General features: G+C 45.0%; 1 protein-coding gene across 1 annotated transcript in view; it reads left to right on the top strand.

Moving 5' to 3' along the window:
• The window catches only part of COLGALT2 (collagen beta(1-O)galactosyltransferase 2), a 141,287-nt gene that overhangs the window by 91,438 nt on the left and 30,904 nt on the right, over window positions 1–18,945 (top strand). The window contains exons 6-7 of the mRNA XM_003482738.4: window positions 6,423–6,542; window positions 16,544–16,620. Of these exons, the coding sequence (XP_003482786.2) occupies window positions 6,423–6,542; window positions 16,544–16,620 (197 nt within the window). The remainder of the gene's footprint in view (window positions 1–6,422; window positions 6,543–16,543; window positions 16,621–18,945) is intronic.

Raw genomic sequence — 18,945 nt, 5'->3', positions numbered from 1 at the left:
TACCACCATCCCCATGGAAGGAAAGGCAAAACTGGACTTAACTCTCTCATAAACCATTGTAGACTTTTGAGGAAGACAAGTCAGCAGAAAGATTAGTTATTACTCTCGTGTCACATGCACATGTCATCAAGGATGATGCAATTCCCTAAAGCAGGTCAACAGGAATATACGTGACATTCCTAAGGCAAAGCTTTATTCTCAGGGTCATTCAGACCTTCCTGACACAAGTCAGGTTCCACTCTTAGATGAGCAAGAATCGTGCCACTTAACCACTAGCCAAAGTGAGTTTAGAAACCAGGCAGATAGTATATAAACTCATGCGGCCATAAGTCAGGGTGCATGGAATCGTATCAAGACCCCAGGGGGTTGAGACAGGTGAGAATATTACTACAGATCCAAGCTACAGTTCACACCTCAGGCCATCCTAGAAGTCACGTGTTCCACTCATCAATTATAGATTTGCTAGGAATGGGAGTATTTGGTGGAAAGATAGAAAGCGGATATTTTTTTCCTTGGCTGCTAGGGCCATTTAGACCCTTTGGCCAGGTGTAGGCATTTTTCAGCCCCGTGTCAGGGAAAAAGCAATGTTTTTATCCTCTTATGGATTGGAATTTTTCAAGAAGGTCCTTGTGTCAACATTAATGGTAACTGCTGCTTTCCCCTTGGTCTGTGATTGACTCTGACTACTCTAGGATGGGAAGCAGACCCAGGGCCTTCCCAGTCCTTCAGGTTGTGCCAGTCCCTTTGCTTAAGAGCCCGAAGTAAGGATGCACCAAGAATGTGAGCTGTTAACAGTTACAATCATGACCCTGGCCTAACAAAGGCCCCCTTGATAGCCACTATGCAAGGCATTATTGTAACCCAGGCACTAAATTATTATGATGCATTTTTTTAAAGCAAGAGTGACATGGACTGGATAGGAATTTTTCAGCTCTGCCTCTTGCCTGGCCTTTTCACTTGGACTTCATTCTTTGTTGGTCCGATTCCCACAGGCCCACCCAGGGCATTGAAACAGGTCCAGAGGCCCAGAGCTGTTTGGTGATTCCGCTGGAGAGGTGAGGTAGAAAAGCAGGGAAAGAGGCAGTCCTCTAGGCTTTCCTGCCATGTCTATCATGGTGTTCGGGCTCTGTGATAGTTGGTGAGATAAGAGCTTTACATGTGGAAATGTAAGTAATAGCTGTTGTGATGGCTGAGGGTCAGGGAGTTCCCCTCGTGGCTCAGTGGTAAGGAACTTGACTAGTATCCATAAGGACATGAATTCCATCCCTGGCCTCGCTCAGTGCGTTAAGGATCTGGTGTTGCTGAAAGCTGTGGTGTAGGCTGCAGATGTGGCTCGGATCCCGCATTGCTGTGGCTGTGGCATAGGCCACCAGCTATAACTCCTATTCGACCCCTAGCCCGGAACTTCCATGTGCCTTGGGTGCAGCCCTCAAAAGACAAAGAAAAAAAAAGCTGAGGGTCAGATCAGTGGTACCAACTGTGAACAAGGCAGGAATCACAGGAGGAAAGAATGACTGTCATTTGCAGGGAATGAAAGAGCTTTCCTGACAGTTGTGTGGTTCTAAGGCAGCACTTTTATTTTAGTTATTTATTTTTTTGTCTTTTTGCCTTTTCTTGGGCCACTCCCACGACATATGGAGGTTCCCAGGCGAGGGGTCCAATCGGAGCTGTAGCCGCCAGCCTATGCCAGAGCCGCAGCAACATGGGATCCGAGCCGCATCTGCAACCTACACCACAGCTCACAGCAACATGGGATCCTTAACCCACTGAGCAAGACCAGGGATTGAACCCTCAGCCTCATGGTTCCTAGTCGGATTCGTTAACCACTGAGCCACGACAGGAACTCCAAGGTAGCACTTTTATTCATCTGGAAGTATTTTTAGAAGAGACATGGATGAGCCTGGGGTCCTGCATAGCCTGTGAGGTATTTCTGAGCCTTTCCCTCTTGGGTTCAAAGCAAAGGGCTTCCCTTCTCTCTTGAAGAGTCTTGATGAAAGATGGTTTATATTCTGTGGTCTTCACTCTTGTGATGCTCTCTAGCTGTCTCAGGTGGCTTGGAGTATCATCTTCTTTTTTTTTTTTTTTTTGTCTTTTTTGCTATTTCTTTGGGCAGCACCTGCGGCATATGGAGGTTCCCAGGCTAGGGGTCGAATCGGAGCTGTAGCCACTGGCCTATGCCAGAGCCACGTCTGTGACCTACACCACAGCTCACGGCAACACCAGATCCTTAACCCACTGAGAAAGGGCAGGGACCAAACCTGCAACCTCATGGTTCCTAGTCGGATTCGTTAACCACTGCGCCACGACGGGAACTCCGGAGTATCATCTTCTAAATGTCCAAATGGAAACAAAGGATCCACACGCCCCAGGCAGGGCCACCTCCCCACAAATTTTGACCTATAATCTTTCACCTCCAACTCTATGTGTTGCCACGCGTGGGTGGTGAGTGAGAGGAGTGATTGAAGCGTGTTGGGGGGCTGGGCCGTGGCTGCCCATCGAGCCCAAGCAGAGAGCACAGGGTCAGAGGCGAGTCTCTGTGGCCATAATGAGGCTGGGGTTGGGAGTTCACTTCCTGCTGTGGCTGGTGAGCTGGGCTGTGTATCGTGGCCACAGTAACCATTTCTGGCGCCAGCCAGTCACCCTCCCCATGTCAGCTGTGAGTCCAAAGGAGCGAGAGATGTGGGTGACAGGCAGGCAGATCATCACGAGGAATCATCAAAAGTGCCTCCAAGGTGATTATTGGTTCTGAGACTCAGCTTCCAAAGCCTAAGTCTTTGGAAGAGAGACACTTGACCTTGGCCCTTCAGGGACAAAGATTTGACTTACCGTGTAACCTTGGACAATCACAGCTTCACAATGGTAAGTCCTGTGTGTGTACAAGCAAATGTTTGCTGTCTTCATAAGAGAAGAACAGGCCTTCAAGGTGTCGTGTCTGTCACCTTTCTTTTCAAAGAGAAAATTGCCCCCAAATTAGCTTTCACCAAGAGTACCAGATGCCTTCCTAGACTTTATCTAATTATCAATACATTTCCTTTTAAATTTTTTACTTTCTTATCCAATTATCCAGGCACATAGTTGAAAGAGTTCAAATAGTCCCACACAGTTCATTATAAAATGAAAAGTCCCCTGCGTATCACTTCCCAGTATTATATCTTGAAGACAGACACTTGAACTCTTCCAGATGGTGACACAAGTACAATATTCACAGCATGCTTCTAAATAGCATCCTTATAATGCTACTTCTCGATTTTCTGGTTTCGCTTTAGGCAGTATCTATTTATTCCACTACTGAAGAGGAGGAGTTATTTCTTTCCCCTCCAGCTGCCCACTGCACGCAAATGCTTTCTTCCCCTCGCCCTGTCCTCTTGATATAGTTCCATGGTAATTTAAGATAGAGTGATGGGGGAGTTCCTGTCGTGGCGCAGTGGTTAACGAATCCGACTAGGAACCATGAGGTTGCGGGTTCGGTCCCTGGCCTTGCTCAGTGGGTTAAGGATCCGGTGTTGCTGTGAGCTGTGGTGTAGGTTGCAGACGCGGCTCGGATCCCGCGTTGCTGTGGCTCTGGCGTAGGCCGGTGGCTACAGCTCTGATTCAACCCCTAGCCTGGGAACCTCCATATGCCGTGGGAGCAGCCCAAGAAATAGCAACAACAACAACAACAAAAGACAAAAAGACAAAAAAAAAAAAAAAAAAAAAAAAAAACAGTCTGATTGGAGTTCCTGCTGTGGTGCAACAGGTTAAGAATCCAGCAACTGTCTCTGCAGCAGCTTGGGTCATTGCTGTGGCATGGGTTGGATTTCTGGCCCCATACAGTGGATTATGGATCCGATGTTGCTGCAGCTGTGGTATAGGCTGCAGTTGCAGCTCAGATTTGATCCTTGGCCTGGGAACTTCCATATGCAGTGGGTGCAGCCAAAAAAATAAATAAATAAAGTTTAAAAAAAAAAAAAAAAAAAAAAGATAGAGCGACGGTCAGTGGTTTTTGTTTTTGGCCACCCTGTTGCATATGGAGTTCCCAGGCCAGGGATCAGAACAGATCTGGAGCCACAGTTTCCACCCAAGCCGCAACTGCGACAACACTGGATCCTTAACCCACCGTACCAGGCCGGAGATCCAACCTGCCTCCTCCCAGTGATCCCAGGACATGGCAGATCCCGTTGCACCACAGCGGGGAACTCTGTGTGTTTTGGTCGCTATAATCATGTGAGCCTAATTCTACTTATAGACTATGGTTATTTTTCCCTTCACATCTAACTTAACAATTGCCTTTTATATTTGCTTAGTTTTATTTTTACTAATACAGTTCCATATTAATCCCTAATTGTCTAAAACTCCTCTTAGAATGATCAGATTTAGTAGATGTTCTTTTTTTGTTTTTGTTGTTTTAATTTATTTAGTTTTAATTTATTTTTTGCTTTTTAGGGCCGACCCCATGGCATATGGAGGTTCCCAGGCTAGGGGTCCAATCACAGCTCTAGCTGCTGGCCTACACAACAGCCACAGTGACACAGGATCTAAGCCGCATCTGGGACCTACACACCACAGCTCATGGCAACACTAGATCCTTAACCCACTGAGCAAGACCAGGGATTGAACCCACAACCTTATCGTTACCAGTCAGATTCATTTCTGCTGTGCCACAACGGGAACTCCTGTGCTTTTTGTTTTTGTTTTTAATTTTTGGCCATGCCTACTGCATGTAGAAGTTCCCAGGCCAGGGATCAAACCTGCACCAGGCAGCGATGCTGCTAGATCCTCAACCCATTGAGCCACCAGGGAACTCCTGGCAAATGTTTTGCACGTGTGTGTGTGTGTGTGAAGATGTCTCTCCTGCAGCCTCCCAATGTTCTCTAATCTGAGAGGTGCCATAGCTGCTGACCTGCCACGTTCTCTTCTTTTCTTCTCTGCTGACTCTCCTGTTTACTAGGTCTCACACCTTCCTTGGTTTTTTGGGGACCTTCATGCTCCTCCATTCCTTCCCCCAATCCTCCTTTCCTCCTTCATCCAGTCATCATTGGAGGAGGTGTGACAGCAAGTAAATATTTGTGACCTTGCTGATCTGAAAATGCTTTTCTTGTTCCCTCACACTTGATGGATAGCTTGGCTAGATCTCATCTCTCCTTTTCCCTGAAGCTTTGGAAAGTTGAATGGTAAAATGACTTACCTCATTAGGATAGAGGGGCAACCTAAACATTAAATCATTTTCCTTCTGTTTCCTGAAATCACCACGACTGTGCAAGAGAGTCCGTTTAGTTTTGCCATTTCTCAGAAGCATTCGGGTCTGCAAACAGTAGGGCTAGTGAGTTCACTTGGGGAAGGCAAGAGAAGTGACAGTGCCTGCTGGACCAGCCCTGGTGGGAGCCAGATTCAGGAGAGGGGAGGACAGAAGCTCTTTTCTTTGTCCGTTCTTCTCTGTTAATGCCATGAGACAGCTTCACGTGATTTGGTGGGTGATGCAGCTGTCTGGAGGAGATTTCATCTGTGCAAAATAGAGAAGTTGCTCTGCAGGTAATTGTAGGTGATTAGAGAAATTAACAAATCAGAAGCTTGGGCACAGAGATCAGAGCTTGGCAAACTCATTCTTTGACCTAAGCCATCTTTCCACTTGTCACGACCGTCAGTTGCTGGATCGCCCAGAGACCTTCTTGACTCCACTATCCCTAGCGACCTGGTTGAATACAGATGCTCTATGACTCTTATAAAGTTAGCCAGCCAGGGCTGTGAAGACAGGTATTGAAAACAAGGGGACTGTCACAGGTCTCTAGTATTATCATGCTGCAGGTTCGTAACGTGACGTGAAATGTACTTTCTTTTGTCCCTTTTGGACCCTGTTATCGAAGTTTCATTGTTGATTGACTTCAATCCATACCTGCTAAGAAAAGAAATCAAACCATGGAGAATCAATGGAAAATTTTCAGCGTCCTTTGTTTTTTATTTTTTTGTTCTACATATGCCTAGAGTTAGCTTTAATAATCTGTCAGTCTTACAGGATTTTCCTGTTTGCTTTCATATCAAATGTGACTTTTAGTCCTCATTTTCTCTTTATTTCCTGTAGGTGGATTACAGCGTTCCATTCTGTTCTCTGGAACGGGAATTCCTTGCCTCCTTTTTGATCCCTTCGTGCCTTTAGTGTTCATTTCAGGCCACAAGGATGCTTTCTCTTCAGAAAGAAAAAAAAATCAATTTCCTCTAAGCTGAAGAATGGCCCAAGTTTTTTATTTGCCCCCAATTCTGTGTTGTCCTTTCTCAATAAAGGAGCATTTTTTGAGGTCTGCCTACCCTGCCTGAACCCACTACTCATGCGGTTTCAGTGCCAAATGCAGCCTCGGCCACAGTCTAGTCTCCTTTTCCTCTGTCGTCATTGTAGAGCTAAGAAATGTGTTTTCTGATTGGCCAGTTGTGTCCCTCTCTTGTGTCCTCAGGCATCCAGATGTACCTCTGCAACACAGAGCACTACGGCTACCTGCCCATCCCCCTGAAGCCCCATCAGACGCTGCAGGAGGACCTCGAGAACCTCATCCATGTGCAGATAGAAGCAATGAGTGAGTGATCCCGGGGTCTGGTGACGGCTCTGGTTCCGTTGCCAGCAGGACCATACCAGCCTCTTCTGCCCTCTCCCAGGACTGGCATCTCACAACCATCAATCTGCCTTGGCTGAAACGTAGTTGTTCGTGTGTTCGTGCAGTCTTAAACTTTTCCCCTGTGGAATTATATGAGTCTGCCAAAGCCTTTGCGCCTATGCAGCTTCCCATCCAGGTGGAGAGCTGGGTCCAGAGCAAATACATGTCACACAGTGTCAAGAGGGCCATAGTGGTGGTTTGTGGTTTTAAACTCTCACATGGCTGCTCTCTAATTACATGACTTGGGGCAAGTAATCTAACCTCCTTAGTTGTGAAATAAAGATTAAACACCCAGGGTTTGCGGGCAAATTCGCCATGGTATAGATAAAATGTCTTCTAACAAAAACAATAATTATGACTTCAACTTAATAATAGCTTGATATACCAGATGCCATGCTAAACATATTTCTGTACTTTGTCTCATTAATCTGTAAGACAGCTCAGTGAAAGGGGTTTGATTATCCCCATGTTAAAGATGAAGAAACTGGCATGTAGAGCGTTTATCTCGCTCTGAATCCTTCTGGTAAATGAATGGCTGATTGGGATATGAACCAGTCTTGCTATCTCCAGAGCTCAGCTTCTTAAACCCCGTATCGATATTGCCTCTGGGTCTGGGATGATGTAGCCTTGGATGTAGCTCAGTAATCGGGGCTACACTAATTATTAGGTATAATGTGCAGTGGTGCCTGAAGGAGAAATAACAAATGCAGTCTGCCTGGGAGGATGTTGGAATCACTACCCAAAGGAGGGAATGTGGGCACTGAGTTTTCACGAAGTATCTGAGAAACTGTTATCATTCCTGCTGGAGTGTAGGGTTTGCGTACTTGGGCAGTGGCGGTGACTGGGAGGCTCAGTGGGAGGTGAGGCTGGAAGGTGGGCAGGAGCCCAGTTAGAAGGGCCTCTAATGTATGAGAAGGTGTTTTCCTGGAAGAAGGGGTGTTTTTAAAGGGTTTTAGCCGATAAATGACAAGTTGAAATCTGGATTTAGAATGGTCACACACGTGATGGGAGAAGTATGGCTGGAGCAGGATGGGCAGTGGATGCTGGCCTCAGGCCAGAGGTGAAGGGACCACTTTGGACATCACACAGTAGACTAGGCAAAAGATGGTGAGCATCTGAGCTAGGGCTGGAGCAGTGGGAATGACGATGCAACATGATTATGACGTTGACTTGAAAGGACGTAGCCAAGAGTTTGCGGATGAGCAAAAGGGAGGCAGAGGAAAACTTTTGAGTTCTGTCTGGAGTGTCTGGTATGACTGTAGGAATTTTAAATACCTGTGGATTAGAGGGGACATTTGCAAAGAACCATCATGAGTTCATTTTTAGACCCAGTGAGTTGCCTGTGAGATCTATTTACTACTCCCCGCCCCCAGACCATAAATTCCTCGTTCATGGTAGTCTTGAGATGTAGCCCATTGCCTGCCACCTTGTAGGTACCCAGTAAATATTTAGCTAGTAACTGAATGAATGAATGAGTTCAGTCGAGGATGCCCAGTGAGTAAATGGAGAGATGAATCTGGACCTGGGTTCTATTATGCCTAAAGATGATGTGTTTGGATTCATCAAGAAGATAATGTAATATCAAGAATTTCAAGAAAACAGGAGCATGAGAGGTGGAAGGCAGTCGAAGTAGATAAGGACCAGAAAAGAGTCCAGCAGGTTTTTTCAGCTAGTTTCCATAACAGGAATCGTGTCAGAAAAGGCTGACTCAGAATTCAAAGTGTTGGAGAGGTCATTAAAAAGCAAAGACAGAGAGAGAAAGCAGAGATTTTTCTTTTAAGAACCATTTGGGACCAGAAGGTAAGGAAGACAATCATAAGCACAAAGATTCATCAGAAGATTCTTTTAAGTAGCAAGCTCTTCTACCATATTTGCACAGGATTCTGTTTGCAAAACACCAGTCAGCCCAACGTATCAGTGACGTGTCGGTATCATTGAACATCCGTAGACTACAGCTGGGATGGAGAGCAAAGCACTCCTGACAGTACCACCTTGGCTGCTGAGGCAAAGAATAGTTTGCACGCCATTTGGTCTTTCCTGGTCTCAGTGTCCCTGAGTTGGAAAAAAGAAGCAAGAGATCATTACCGTTCTCTATGCATACAGGGAACGATAGAGATAGTGGGGATGAGACAGTATTCATGGGGGGGAATGAAGCCTTAGTAGGCAGCTCATTCACTGGGATAGTATTTCTAGAACCAGCCCTTAGGAATTTCTTTTGTGAATTTCTTGATATATACCATCTCTGCCTCTTCTCTGTGTTCCAGACCCTAGATGCCAAGGCAGTATCTTACTGCTTTCTCACCCAAACACCTCACACAGTCCATGGCATGTAATTGCTGATGGACAAATATTTGCTGAATATGTGACCAGTTTAGTGAATGAAAGAAGGAGCAAATGAATAAAGACTATAATACAAAGAACACTGAACATGAGGCCGGAATAATGGACTTGAACCCAGGCTCTGCCATGTATAAAGAAAGACTCAGCCTCTCAGAGCTTTAGTCTCTTTGTCTGTGGGGTGAGGATCATCCCTGACTCTGCTGTGTTGCGAGGAACAAATAAAACAATGTACATCAACTCCCTGGAACAGTGAGGCGTTGCTGGTAATCAGGCCTCCGTTCAACAGCTTGGTAACGTGCTTGCCCTTCTCATCCCCCGTCCATGGCTGTCAGTCTTGACTCCAAGTAGATGTCAGATCAGAGAGGCAGACCAGACCCTTGCCTTCCTTTCTCCCCTTGTAATTGGGAGCATAGAAAGTTCTCTGTACACAGAAGGATACACTCTGTCAATACTGATTTTAATGGTTAGAAATATGCACAGCACTATGCTAAGCAGATAGAGTGCATTTGGGAAGAACCTGTAAGTTGTAGCTGTCATTATTGATCCCCTGGACATACCAGCTCTCGTGCAAGGCATTTTATATTTGGCATTTTATTTCATTCTTATGTTTATCTTCTCTCATTATAATTTTTTTAAAAATTTCAGATTCTGTATGTTAAAAGGTAGAACATAATTTGCATGATAAAATAATTGGAAAATAAACCTTGGAGGGTAACAATGCAGAATCATAGACAGAAGGCCTAGGTAGGATTAATGAAAGGCTGGTGATGATGAAACCATATTTGTCAAGTGTCCTCAGGAAAGATGAACGGGATGTTAAAAGCACTTTGCACAGTGGGAGTTCCTGTGGTGGCTCAGTAGTAATGAACCTGACTAGTATTCATGAGGATGCAGGTTCAATCCCTGGCCCCGCTTGGTGGGTTAAGGATCTGGCATTGCCGTGAGCTGTGGTCTAGGTTACAGATGCAGCTCGGATCCTGTGTTCCTGTGGCTGTGGTGTAGGCCGGCAGCTGTGGCTCTGGTTCAACCTCTAGCTTGGGAATTTCCATATGCCACAGGTGCGGCCCTAAAAAGCAAAAAAAAAAAAAAAAAAAAAGAAAGAAAAGTACTTTGCACAGTGTTTGGAACCTAATGGGAAGTTAATAAATGGCTGCTAATTGACTATAAACAATTAAAGCATTAGAAGAGGCATAATATTCATGTACAAACATTGACTGCCTATATGTCACTCTTTGAGGGAATGAGTGATTCAAAATATTTTACAACCAATTCTCTGCTTTCAGTATTTTTATTTAACTGGGGAGACAGGAAAGACATTTAAAAAAAGACCCCACTGATGCCACCTAGTGCTTTGTGAAAGAAGATATAAGGGCAACAGGAATTTGGAGGAAGGAGAGACTGCTGTGGGCTGATATGATCTAGGAAAGCCTGGGCTTGGCGAGAAGTGTGGTGTTTAAACAAGGCAGGTAATATGATGAGAGCACTATAAACAAGGAAGCAAACTGAGCAAAGATACTGTTTGAAAAGCATTCTCACTCTGGATGAGAGCTGGCTTTAAACAGTAGAAGGCAATAAAGTTTGAGGGCTGGGGTAGCTTAATTGTTGTCATCTTTGAACACCCAGCTAAAGCATAATGCCTAGCCTAACATCCTAGTAAGGATGCAAGGAAGGCTTTAGAAGAGACAGTCAGGCTATTAGGATTTATTAAACACATACTATGTTCCAGATCAGATGCTGGAGATATAGCCGTGAACTGAAACAGCAGAAGTTCTGCTGTCAAGGAATTTATACTCCAACACATAGAAATATACACTATATTAAGGAAGCAGCCACATGAATATTTGGGGGAAGTGTTTTGAGCATCAAGAACCTTTGCACATGCAAAGGCTATGAGGAAAGAGCCTGGGGGTACTCCAGAAACAAAAAGCCAGTGTGTTTGGAATTTCAGAGTGAGAAGTTGAGTAGAAGGAGACGGAGTCATGACAGAAGTATCCAGATCATGCAGAATCTTGTGGCCACAGTAAGGGAGTTGGATTTTATTCTGAGAGTAATGGGACTTGCGGTGGTGGGGAAGGGAGAGTGGCATGATGCCATTTATGCATTTAGCTAAATCACCCAGGCTGTGGTGTGGATACTAGAGTGTAGGGGGCCCAGTACATCTCTCTTGGTGGAGATGATGGTGGCCGGAACGCAAACTGTAGCAGGGAGGTGACAGAAGCATGTGGATTAGGCGTTTGTTTGGGGGATAGAGCCAACAGGACTTAGACAGACCTGTATACAGCCCAAGAAGGAAAGAAAGGAATCAAGGATGACTCCTGGATTTTGGCCTCGTAAACCATTTAATGAAGTGGGAAAGGCTTTATGGGGAAAGATTTGGGAGGGGGGGGGAGCTTTGGTCTTGTAAGTGTAAGGTTTTTATTAGACCTCTGAATGGAGGAGTTAGGAGGTATTTGGGTATACGGATCTGGAGTTCAGGGAAGAGACTCCAGTTGGAAAGACATTTGAGAGTCATCAGCATTAAAAGGATACTTGAAGCCATAGGACAGTGTGAACTTGTTTAGTAGGAGAACATTGAAAAAGAAGAGGAGAGGGTGGAGGACAGATCCCTGGGGAGAAAAACAGCCAGAAATCTGGAAGGAAAAATTGAGACGTGTTTCAAGAAGGAGCCAGATGCTGTTGAGAAGTCCAGTAAAATGAGAAAAGGGAACTGATCCTTGGTTCTCTCAAGATAGAGATCTGTGATGACCTTGATAAGAACCACGTCAGTGCAATGATGGGGACAAAGCCACTGAGTGGGCTGAAGAGAGAGCCATGCGGCGATGAGCAAGTAGAATCTTGTTGGCACAGGAAATAGAGAAATAGGCTGTAAGAGAGAGAGAGATCAAGGGAGAGATTCTTTTCTTTTCTTTTGTCTTTTTAAGGCTGCACCTGCGGCAATATGGAGGTTCCAAGGATAGGGGTCAGATGGGAGCTGTAGCTGCTGGCCTACATCACAGCCACAGCAACACCAGATCCAAGCCGTGTCTGCAACCTACAGCACAGCTCATGGCAATGTTGAATCCTTAACCCACTGAGTGAGGCCAGGGATCAAATCTGCATCCTCATGGGTGCTAGTCAGATTCTATTCCACGGAGCCATGACAGGAACTCCCATTTATTTTTTTAAAGATAGGATTTTTAGAATGTTTGTATGATAATATGAAAAATCCAATATATAAGGAAAATTCATCCTGTAGAAAAGACCATCTCAAGGCTAAAGTTCTTGAGAAAATAAGTTCTAGATGGAAGAGGGATGCTGTAGCAGATGGGAAGGCAAAATGTGTAGGTACAGATGCAGCTGGGTTTGTAGACTTGAGGTGCAAGGAAAAGGTAGGTCTAATTTGACTTTAAACATTTTCTCTATGACATATGTAGTCCAGTCATCAGCTGAAGAGAGATGTCAAAGATTTCAGTGTGAGGACAAGGTATAAGACACATCTCTCAGAATGGGAGAGTAAATTTCCGGTTACATCATGTGGCAGTATTAAGTGCCAGTTTGACATCTGTGATTGTCATTTGGAAGTGAATTTCTCTCAGTGTTCTTCTTGGTGCTAAGTAGACAATCGAGTTTAACCAGGATTGGGGTTACACCAAGCAAGATCAATGGGAGGGAATCAAGGGTCTTTACAAGAGATGGTTAGAGTCCTAGAGCATGAAATCTGGGTTGGTTACTGATGGGAGTGAGGATAAGAAGGGTGTGATGGATGCAGACATGGTCATGGGTCACTGAAAGAATGTTGGCACTAGATTGTTGGCTGTTGGATGGATCGCCATGTGGATGCTGAGGCGTCTAAGAATGATGGTGGGACAAGTGAGACCATGATCAGAGGTCAGAGGCATCAGTGGCTGAGGGAGCATGATTCAGAGGGACAGAGGGCTAAAACATGCTTCCAAGAAGCTGGAGTTTTTGAAGGATGAAAGAGAAACAGTTTGGAGTGAGCCAGAGGAAATGAGAAAAATCAGCTTCCACCCCAGCAGCTGAAAGGGAGGCATCTTCAAAGGATAGCCCAAGTTTTGGTCAAAACAAAAAGACAAAGAGACATTCAGAAAAAGCGAAGAGACTGAAAATGCCAGGGAGTCTATGAACTTCAGACTGGAGTTTCTAGAGATCAGCGTAGAAGAGTTTGGGTTGCGTGGAGATGGGGGATAACAGCAATGATGGCTAACACTTCAAAAAGCACTGTGCCCATTGCTCTTCATGTTCTTACTTAAGTAGTACATTAGCAGCTGTACAGAAAATGCAGGGATGCATGACAGGAGGGCAGATCCTGTAAAAGCAATAGTGGTAAATGGGTTGGGAGGGCTGAGGAGATGGTCGTGCAGATCAGTGCAAGGCAGGTGGGAAATCTTAGGTGCCTGTTCTCCGTAATGACATTTTGAGGCAGCAGAATGCCATGTAAAGGTTAATAGGAATATTGGATCTGAAGTCAAAAGGTCTCAACCTGAGTTCCAGCTCTGCCAGTCACTCACTATTTGACCTTGGGGAAGACTATATCTGGGTGGTCTCAATTTCTATATCTTTAAAAACAAACAGTAACTCCCCCCAGAACAATAATGAAGATAAAATGACGTGATGACTATGAAATCACTTAACAAATTGTAAAGCATTTAAGTGCCAAATGTGACTCCTGGGGTCAGGAAGAGAACTGTGCTTGAGCAAGAAGATTATTTTGGCAACAATGTGCATAATGCGTTATAATGAGGCAAGACTCAGAGCATGCAAGTATGAGTGTTTGAAAAATATTAAAACAGCCCAGGCGTGAGCGTGAGGACCTGAGCTAGGGAGGTGGCTGCAGCAATGGAAGAAGTCCAGGAAAAAACTATAGAGAACTATTCGGATTTTGTCCAAACACAACCTCTCACATACTTTTCTGAGTCTGACTGGGCTGGTACATTGTACACTGGATGTAGACTATGGAAAGAGCCACCAATCATGATCACTCAGGGACAAGGACTTCCCTGAGCTCTTGTGAATCCAGCCCAGCTGCTCAAGGCTACTTTGATGCCACTGTCTACCAAGGTCTGGCTCTGGGGGCAGGGTGGCATTGGGTTAAGGGTTCAGGTGCAGGAGTTGGTTCCAATACCAACTCAATCAGCCCTGTGACCTTGACCAAAGGCATGTTCTTTAAGCCTTTGTTTAAAGGCTTGGGCATGTTTTTAAGCCTTTGTTTCCTCATCTGTAAAAATTAGGGATACCCAGACCTATCCTGTGGTATCTGGGGTGAAGATGAAATAAGTGTGATTACAGATGCTAAGAGGACAGCCCAGAGTGCAGTGAGTAATAAGACCTCTACACCAGTCGCTGCTATTATCATTCCCAGACCCTGGAACGATCCAGGGACTAGTGAAGCACATCCGCATTGGTGGTACAGCGAGGGACATGTTTTGGGAGGGATTTGATGAGGGACTGGATTAATTACGCATGCTGCCGTCAGAAATGACCCCAAACAGAAGCCGAGACACACCTGATCTTCAAGTATCATGTCCGCAAAGACACTTCTCTTCTCCCCTCAAGGAGAGCATCTCAAGTCTAATGAATATCATCTCCTGTTTTCCCCTGTGGCTTAACTCTACCTTCGGGACAAAGCCCAGGCCCGTGTCTCATATTTCTGCTCAGTGGTGGTTTTCAGGAGCCAGTCACTTGTGGCTTTGTGGGGAGTACTTGTCCTGTGAACCCAGGGACTGCCCGTGTTTGATGGAAGCAAAGTGGCTAAAAGCAGTCTCTTTGGCTGAAACAGTAGAGCCAGACATGCCATGTGAGTGCCAGAGACCCACAGGGTGGAAAGGGGAACCCAAAATACATCCCCCCTCCCAACTCTAAGGCCCGACAGGGGGAGAGCTAGACACCTCCTCAAACAACACAAACAGGAAAGAGCTTGTTTTTTTGTGTTTTTTTTTTTTTTTTTTTTCCCTCACGTAAAATCCTAAGCCTGTACATGGTGGCCCCACAATCATTTGTTGATTTTAAAAGAAATTAATGGAGGCGGGTGGGGCAGGGAGGACCAAAATATCCTGGGCTGCTAATGGAAACAGAAACACATGCACCGCGTTCTCATAGAAATGGGTCAGTGAGGGCCAGGGTTGAAATAAGAAGATCACCTCTCGTGTCTGGCTTGGGAAGCCTCTTTCACTACCTGCTCAGTTTCACATCATTTGATCATAAGTGAAACTGGATGTCATGGTTTCTCTTTAATGTCCCAGTGAAGGGTACGTTAAACCCATAATACCCTTTGGACAGCATCTCAATCAGGACAGACGAAGCTATCCTGGGAGATCGAACAATGCCCAAAATCTTGCTGGCTTCAGATAACAATGGCTCATTTCTTGTCATGCAAAGTCTGCAGTGGTCTGTGTGTTGGCCCATCATTCTGGGCTGCGTCAAATTTTTGGTTTCTCCATTTTAACACGTGCTACTAAGATAATCGGGGGGCGACCAGGGCAGGGGTGGGAGGAGGGTTTGGAGAGTTGAATGGCGTAGCCATGACCAACATCAAGGTTGGGGAAAAACCCTGCAAATGTGCAAAATGGAGAGGAATGGATACTGCTGAACAGGAGCAATGGCCGTCAACGATGGCTCTTCAAACAACCCGGTTACCAGCTCTTATGTGAAATTCCCTTTGTTATGTTTTTAAGGAAAATCAAATGAGTGCTTTGAATTTTTGCATTGCCAAACATTGTCATGACCTTCTCAGGTTCCGTAGTCAACACTGCCTTCAATCTTTTAAACATACAGTTGGCCAAGAAAACTTTTTTGGCGTAATAAATAAATAAAACTTTAATTACTTGAGATATGACCTCTCTCCCATCTGGAAACTTCCTCGTTAGCCCTGTACCAAGTTCTGGGATGTGGGCTGGCCCTCAGAGGTGAGTTTGTTTTTAAAATAAACAACCTTTTGAATATTGGTAGCTAAACCTTCATGGATGGCTAAGAAAAATAGTCCCAGAGTTTTACAATTTTAAATGTATAGGAAAGAGCATTCTTCAGAAAAAAGTCTGGACTCTTTCTGAGCTCTTTCCTCAGGGGTCACTGTCAGTAATAGCTGGGAGTTATTGAGCATTTACTGTGTTAATTTACTATGGCTGGTGCTTTGCAGGTCGGTCTTATTTAAATTTTATAACATGCTAAGAGATACACTTTTATTATCCCAATTTTACACACAAAGAAATGGGCTTAGAGAGGTCACCTAATTGTTCCAGACCCTCACAGTCCAAAGTCTGGACCCAGATCATCTGATTCCAGGGCCCTTACCCGTAATCATTACCTTAAAGTACCCCCAAAATACTTTTAAAAGCGGTCTTAAGTGAAATGGAGCAAATAGTGCCATCTGTATAGAAACAAGTGCTCTCCAAACCAGTGCTGTGACCATCAGGGTTCTTGTGTAGCCACTTGGTCCTGGAAGAATGCTGAGCACTTATCCTCGTTCTGGACGTTCTGGACGTTCTGGACATTCAGGTTGTGTTCCGAGAGGTCAGGCCTGCGGGTGGAATGCTGTTTCCTGAGCCTCTCACTAACAAAGCACCCTTCATGTTTCTTGTGTCTTCCAGTCGACCATCCTCCAATGGAACCATCTCAGTTTGTCTCAGTTGTCCCTAAATATCCAGACAAGATGGGATTTGATGAGGTAGGAAAGGTGTCTGTGTGTGTGTGTGTGTCACGTGCCCCTGTGCACATGCATATGTCATGCTTCTATGTCTTGGAACACAAGCCTGAGCCCATGTCTGAGAGACAGCCAGATGGGCTTGACTGCTGAAAAGACACTGAGGTCTTGGAAAGGGTTTTCTGTTTTTGTTGTGCCTCAGTGCATTTATCTTCAAAAAGGAGTATCATCGTAGAAAGGCATTAGTCATTGTATCGAAAAGACATTACTGGTTAGTCATGAAAGTGGATTTGATATTTTCTCGGAGTAGATATTGCCATATTTTATCAAGATTCAAGGGTAGAATAAAGACGATAGATGTTTTAGGTATTGGAGGATTTTACTTTTATTCTGAATAGATGGAGACCATTCTGGAATGCATTGTGCTTTAGTTCCTCTCTGCTGTTTTTTCATGGGAAAAGACTGGAAGGCAGGGTTTATGTATTTATTTTTGGACTACACTCACAGCACATGGAAGTTCCCGGACCAGGGATCAAACCTGCACCACAGCAGCGACCCAAGCCCTGCAGTTAAGCCCTCTGGATCCTTCACCAACTGCACCACAGGGGGAACTCCCTGGAGGGCAGCGTTTAGAGGACAAAGAAAAAGAGAAAAAAGAAAACTATTGTAAAATTATTCCGTGTGTGTGTGTGTGTGTGTGTGTGTGTGAGAGAGAGAGAGTCACTGTGCTGTGTACCTGAAACTAACATGATATTGTGAAACAACTATACTTCAATAAAAATGTTTTAAATAAAAAAACTTAAAAATGAAGTGCACTCCCCCAAAATAAATGAGGTAAAATCCTTTTATCAGGCAAGAACTTTGTAATAGCACTCTGAGGGCCGTATTTATTAAGTTTCAATTGTGTAAAGAAGGGAAGCAGGAATGGAAGATATGCCTCTCAGTGTTGGGGGGGCCAGTGAAATCCTTCTCGGGTCCCTCACGTCACGTGGCTGCCGATCCATGTTCAAAAGGTTGGTGGTCTAGCGTCCAGGACAGTTCCTCAGGAATCCACAAACTGAGCTAAAAGTTTCCCATGGATTCTGGATGTTACAGGCCAAGCCTCGTGCTCTGGATGTTAACTGAAAGAAAATGCCTCATGTATCCCCCTGTCCCATATCCTACGTGTCCCACGAGTCCAGCATCTTAAACTGCTGCTGGAACTGGGAACTGGTATTTCTTCCATAAAATGTATTTTCAGGCAGACTTTAGGAGTGGAAAGGAATATTTCATGAATATTAAGCAGGAAGGAGTTAGCAGCCATTATGCTATTTCCACCGAGGGCAAAATCAGATGAGATGATTTTAAGCGTAGTAGAGAGAAATTAGACTAAAGTGTAAATAGGTTTAAAAACAATCAAGACTGCAGAAAGGTTGGCCTAGACCAGGCCCTGAACCAGCTCCCACATATTACTCCAGTTCTCCTTCCTGGTGGCTCTCGGGTCTCCAGATAAAAGAACCCCAAATCCTACACATATTCACTTTTCTCTGTGTAAACACATTCCCTTGAGGATCAAATCAGAGCAAACCCAATGGGACAGAAAGGACCTCTCGCTCCGGCCTTCCATTAGGATGTAGGAATAAGGACCGGGCCAGTCTTAGAGGCCTCTGGTAAAGGCCAGCTCTGCGAAGGATGCAGACAGGGGCCTCTACTCTCCTGAGCCCCGAGTGTCATCTCTCTGTTTGGAACCAATATAGAATAGTGGAAAAAGGGATTTTCAGAGGCCTTTTCAACCTCGCCAGTCCTACGTGACCTCGGTGGTGGTGTCTGAGCTGCATTTGGCTGTGTGGCTTTTTCTCTGTTTACTCTTCGCTAAGTATGAGCAAGCTGTCTGTGTTTTTCCTTCATAGCTGCAGTTTTTATTGCATTTCTCCTCGCAGGAACCGGGACAGGATTATTATTTACTAAAGTCTTTCCAGACTAGAGGTCTGGGGTCTGAGGGGACTTTTTGTTGTATTTCTGTTCATTTTGTTTGTTTTGTTGTGTGTTTGCTCTCCTGGAGTGACCTCAGGTAGCTCCGTGTGCACACATGAGGAAATGCTCATTCCTTTCCGTGTCCTTAAAATCGAGAGATAGAACTTGGGCCATCACGGTGTGATTCCAAACAAGGAAGAAGATGAAATATTAAAGAACCCAACCCATTAAGTTAAAAAGTCCCAAGTAATCAGGCAAATAGGAGTCACCCCAGAAATTGTTTCTTTAAAACACAATTACCCAGGGAGTTCCTGTTGGGGTTCGACGGGTTAAGAACCCAACTATGAGGATATGGGTTCAATTCCCGGCCTCCCTCGGTGGGTTGAGGATCCGGCG

This window comes from Sus scrofa, chromosome 9 (assembly GCF_000003025.6).
Source record: "Sus scrofa isolate TJ Tabasco breed Duroc chromosome 9, Sscrofa11.1, whole genome shotgun sequence".
NCBI lineage: Eukaryota > Metazoa > Chordata > Mammalia > Artiodactyla > Suidae > Sus > Sus scrofa.
This window is presented reverse-complemented; position numbering and strand designations above follow the sequence as displayed.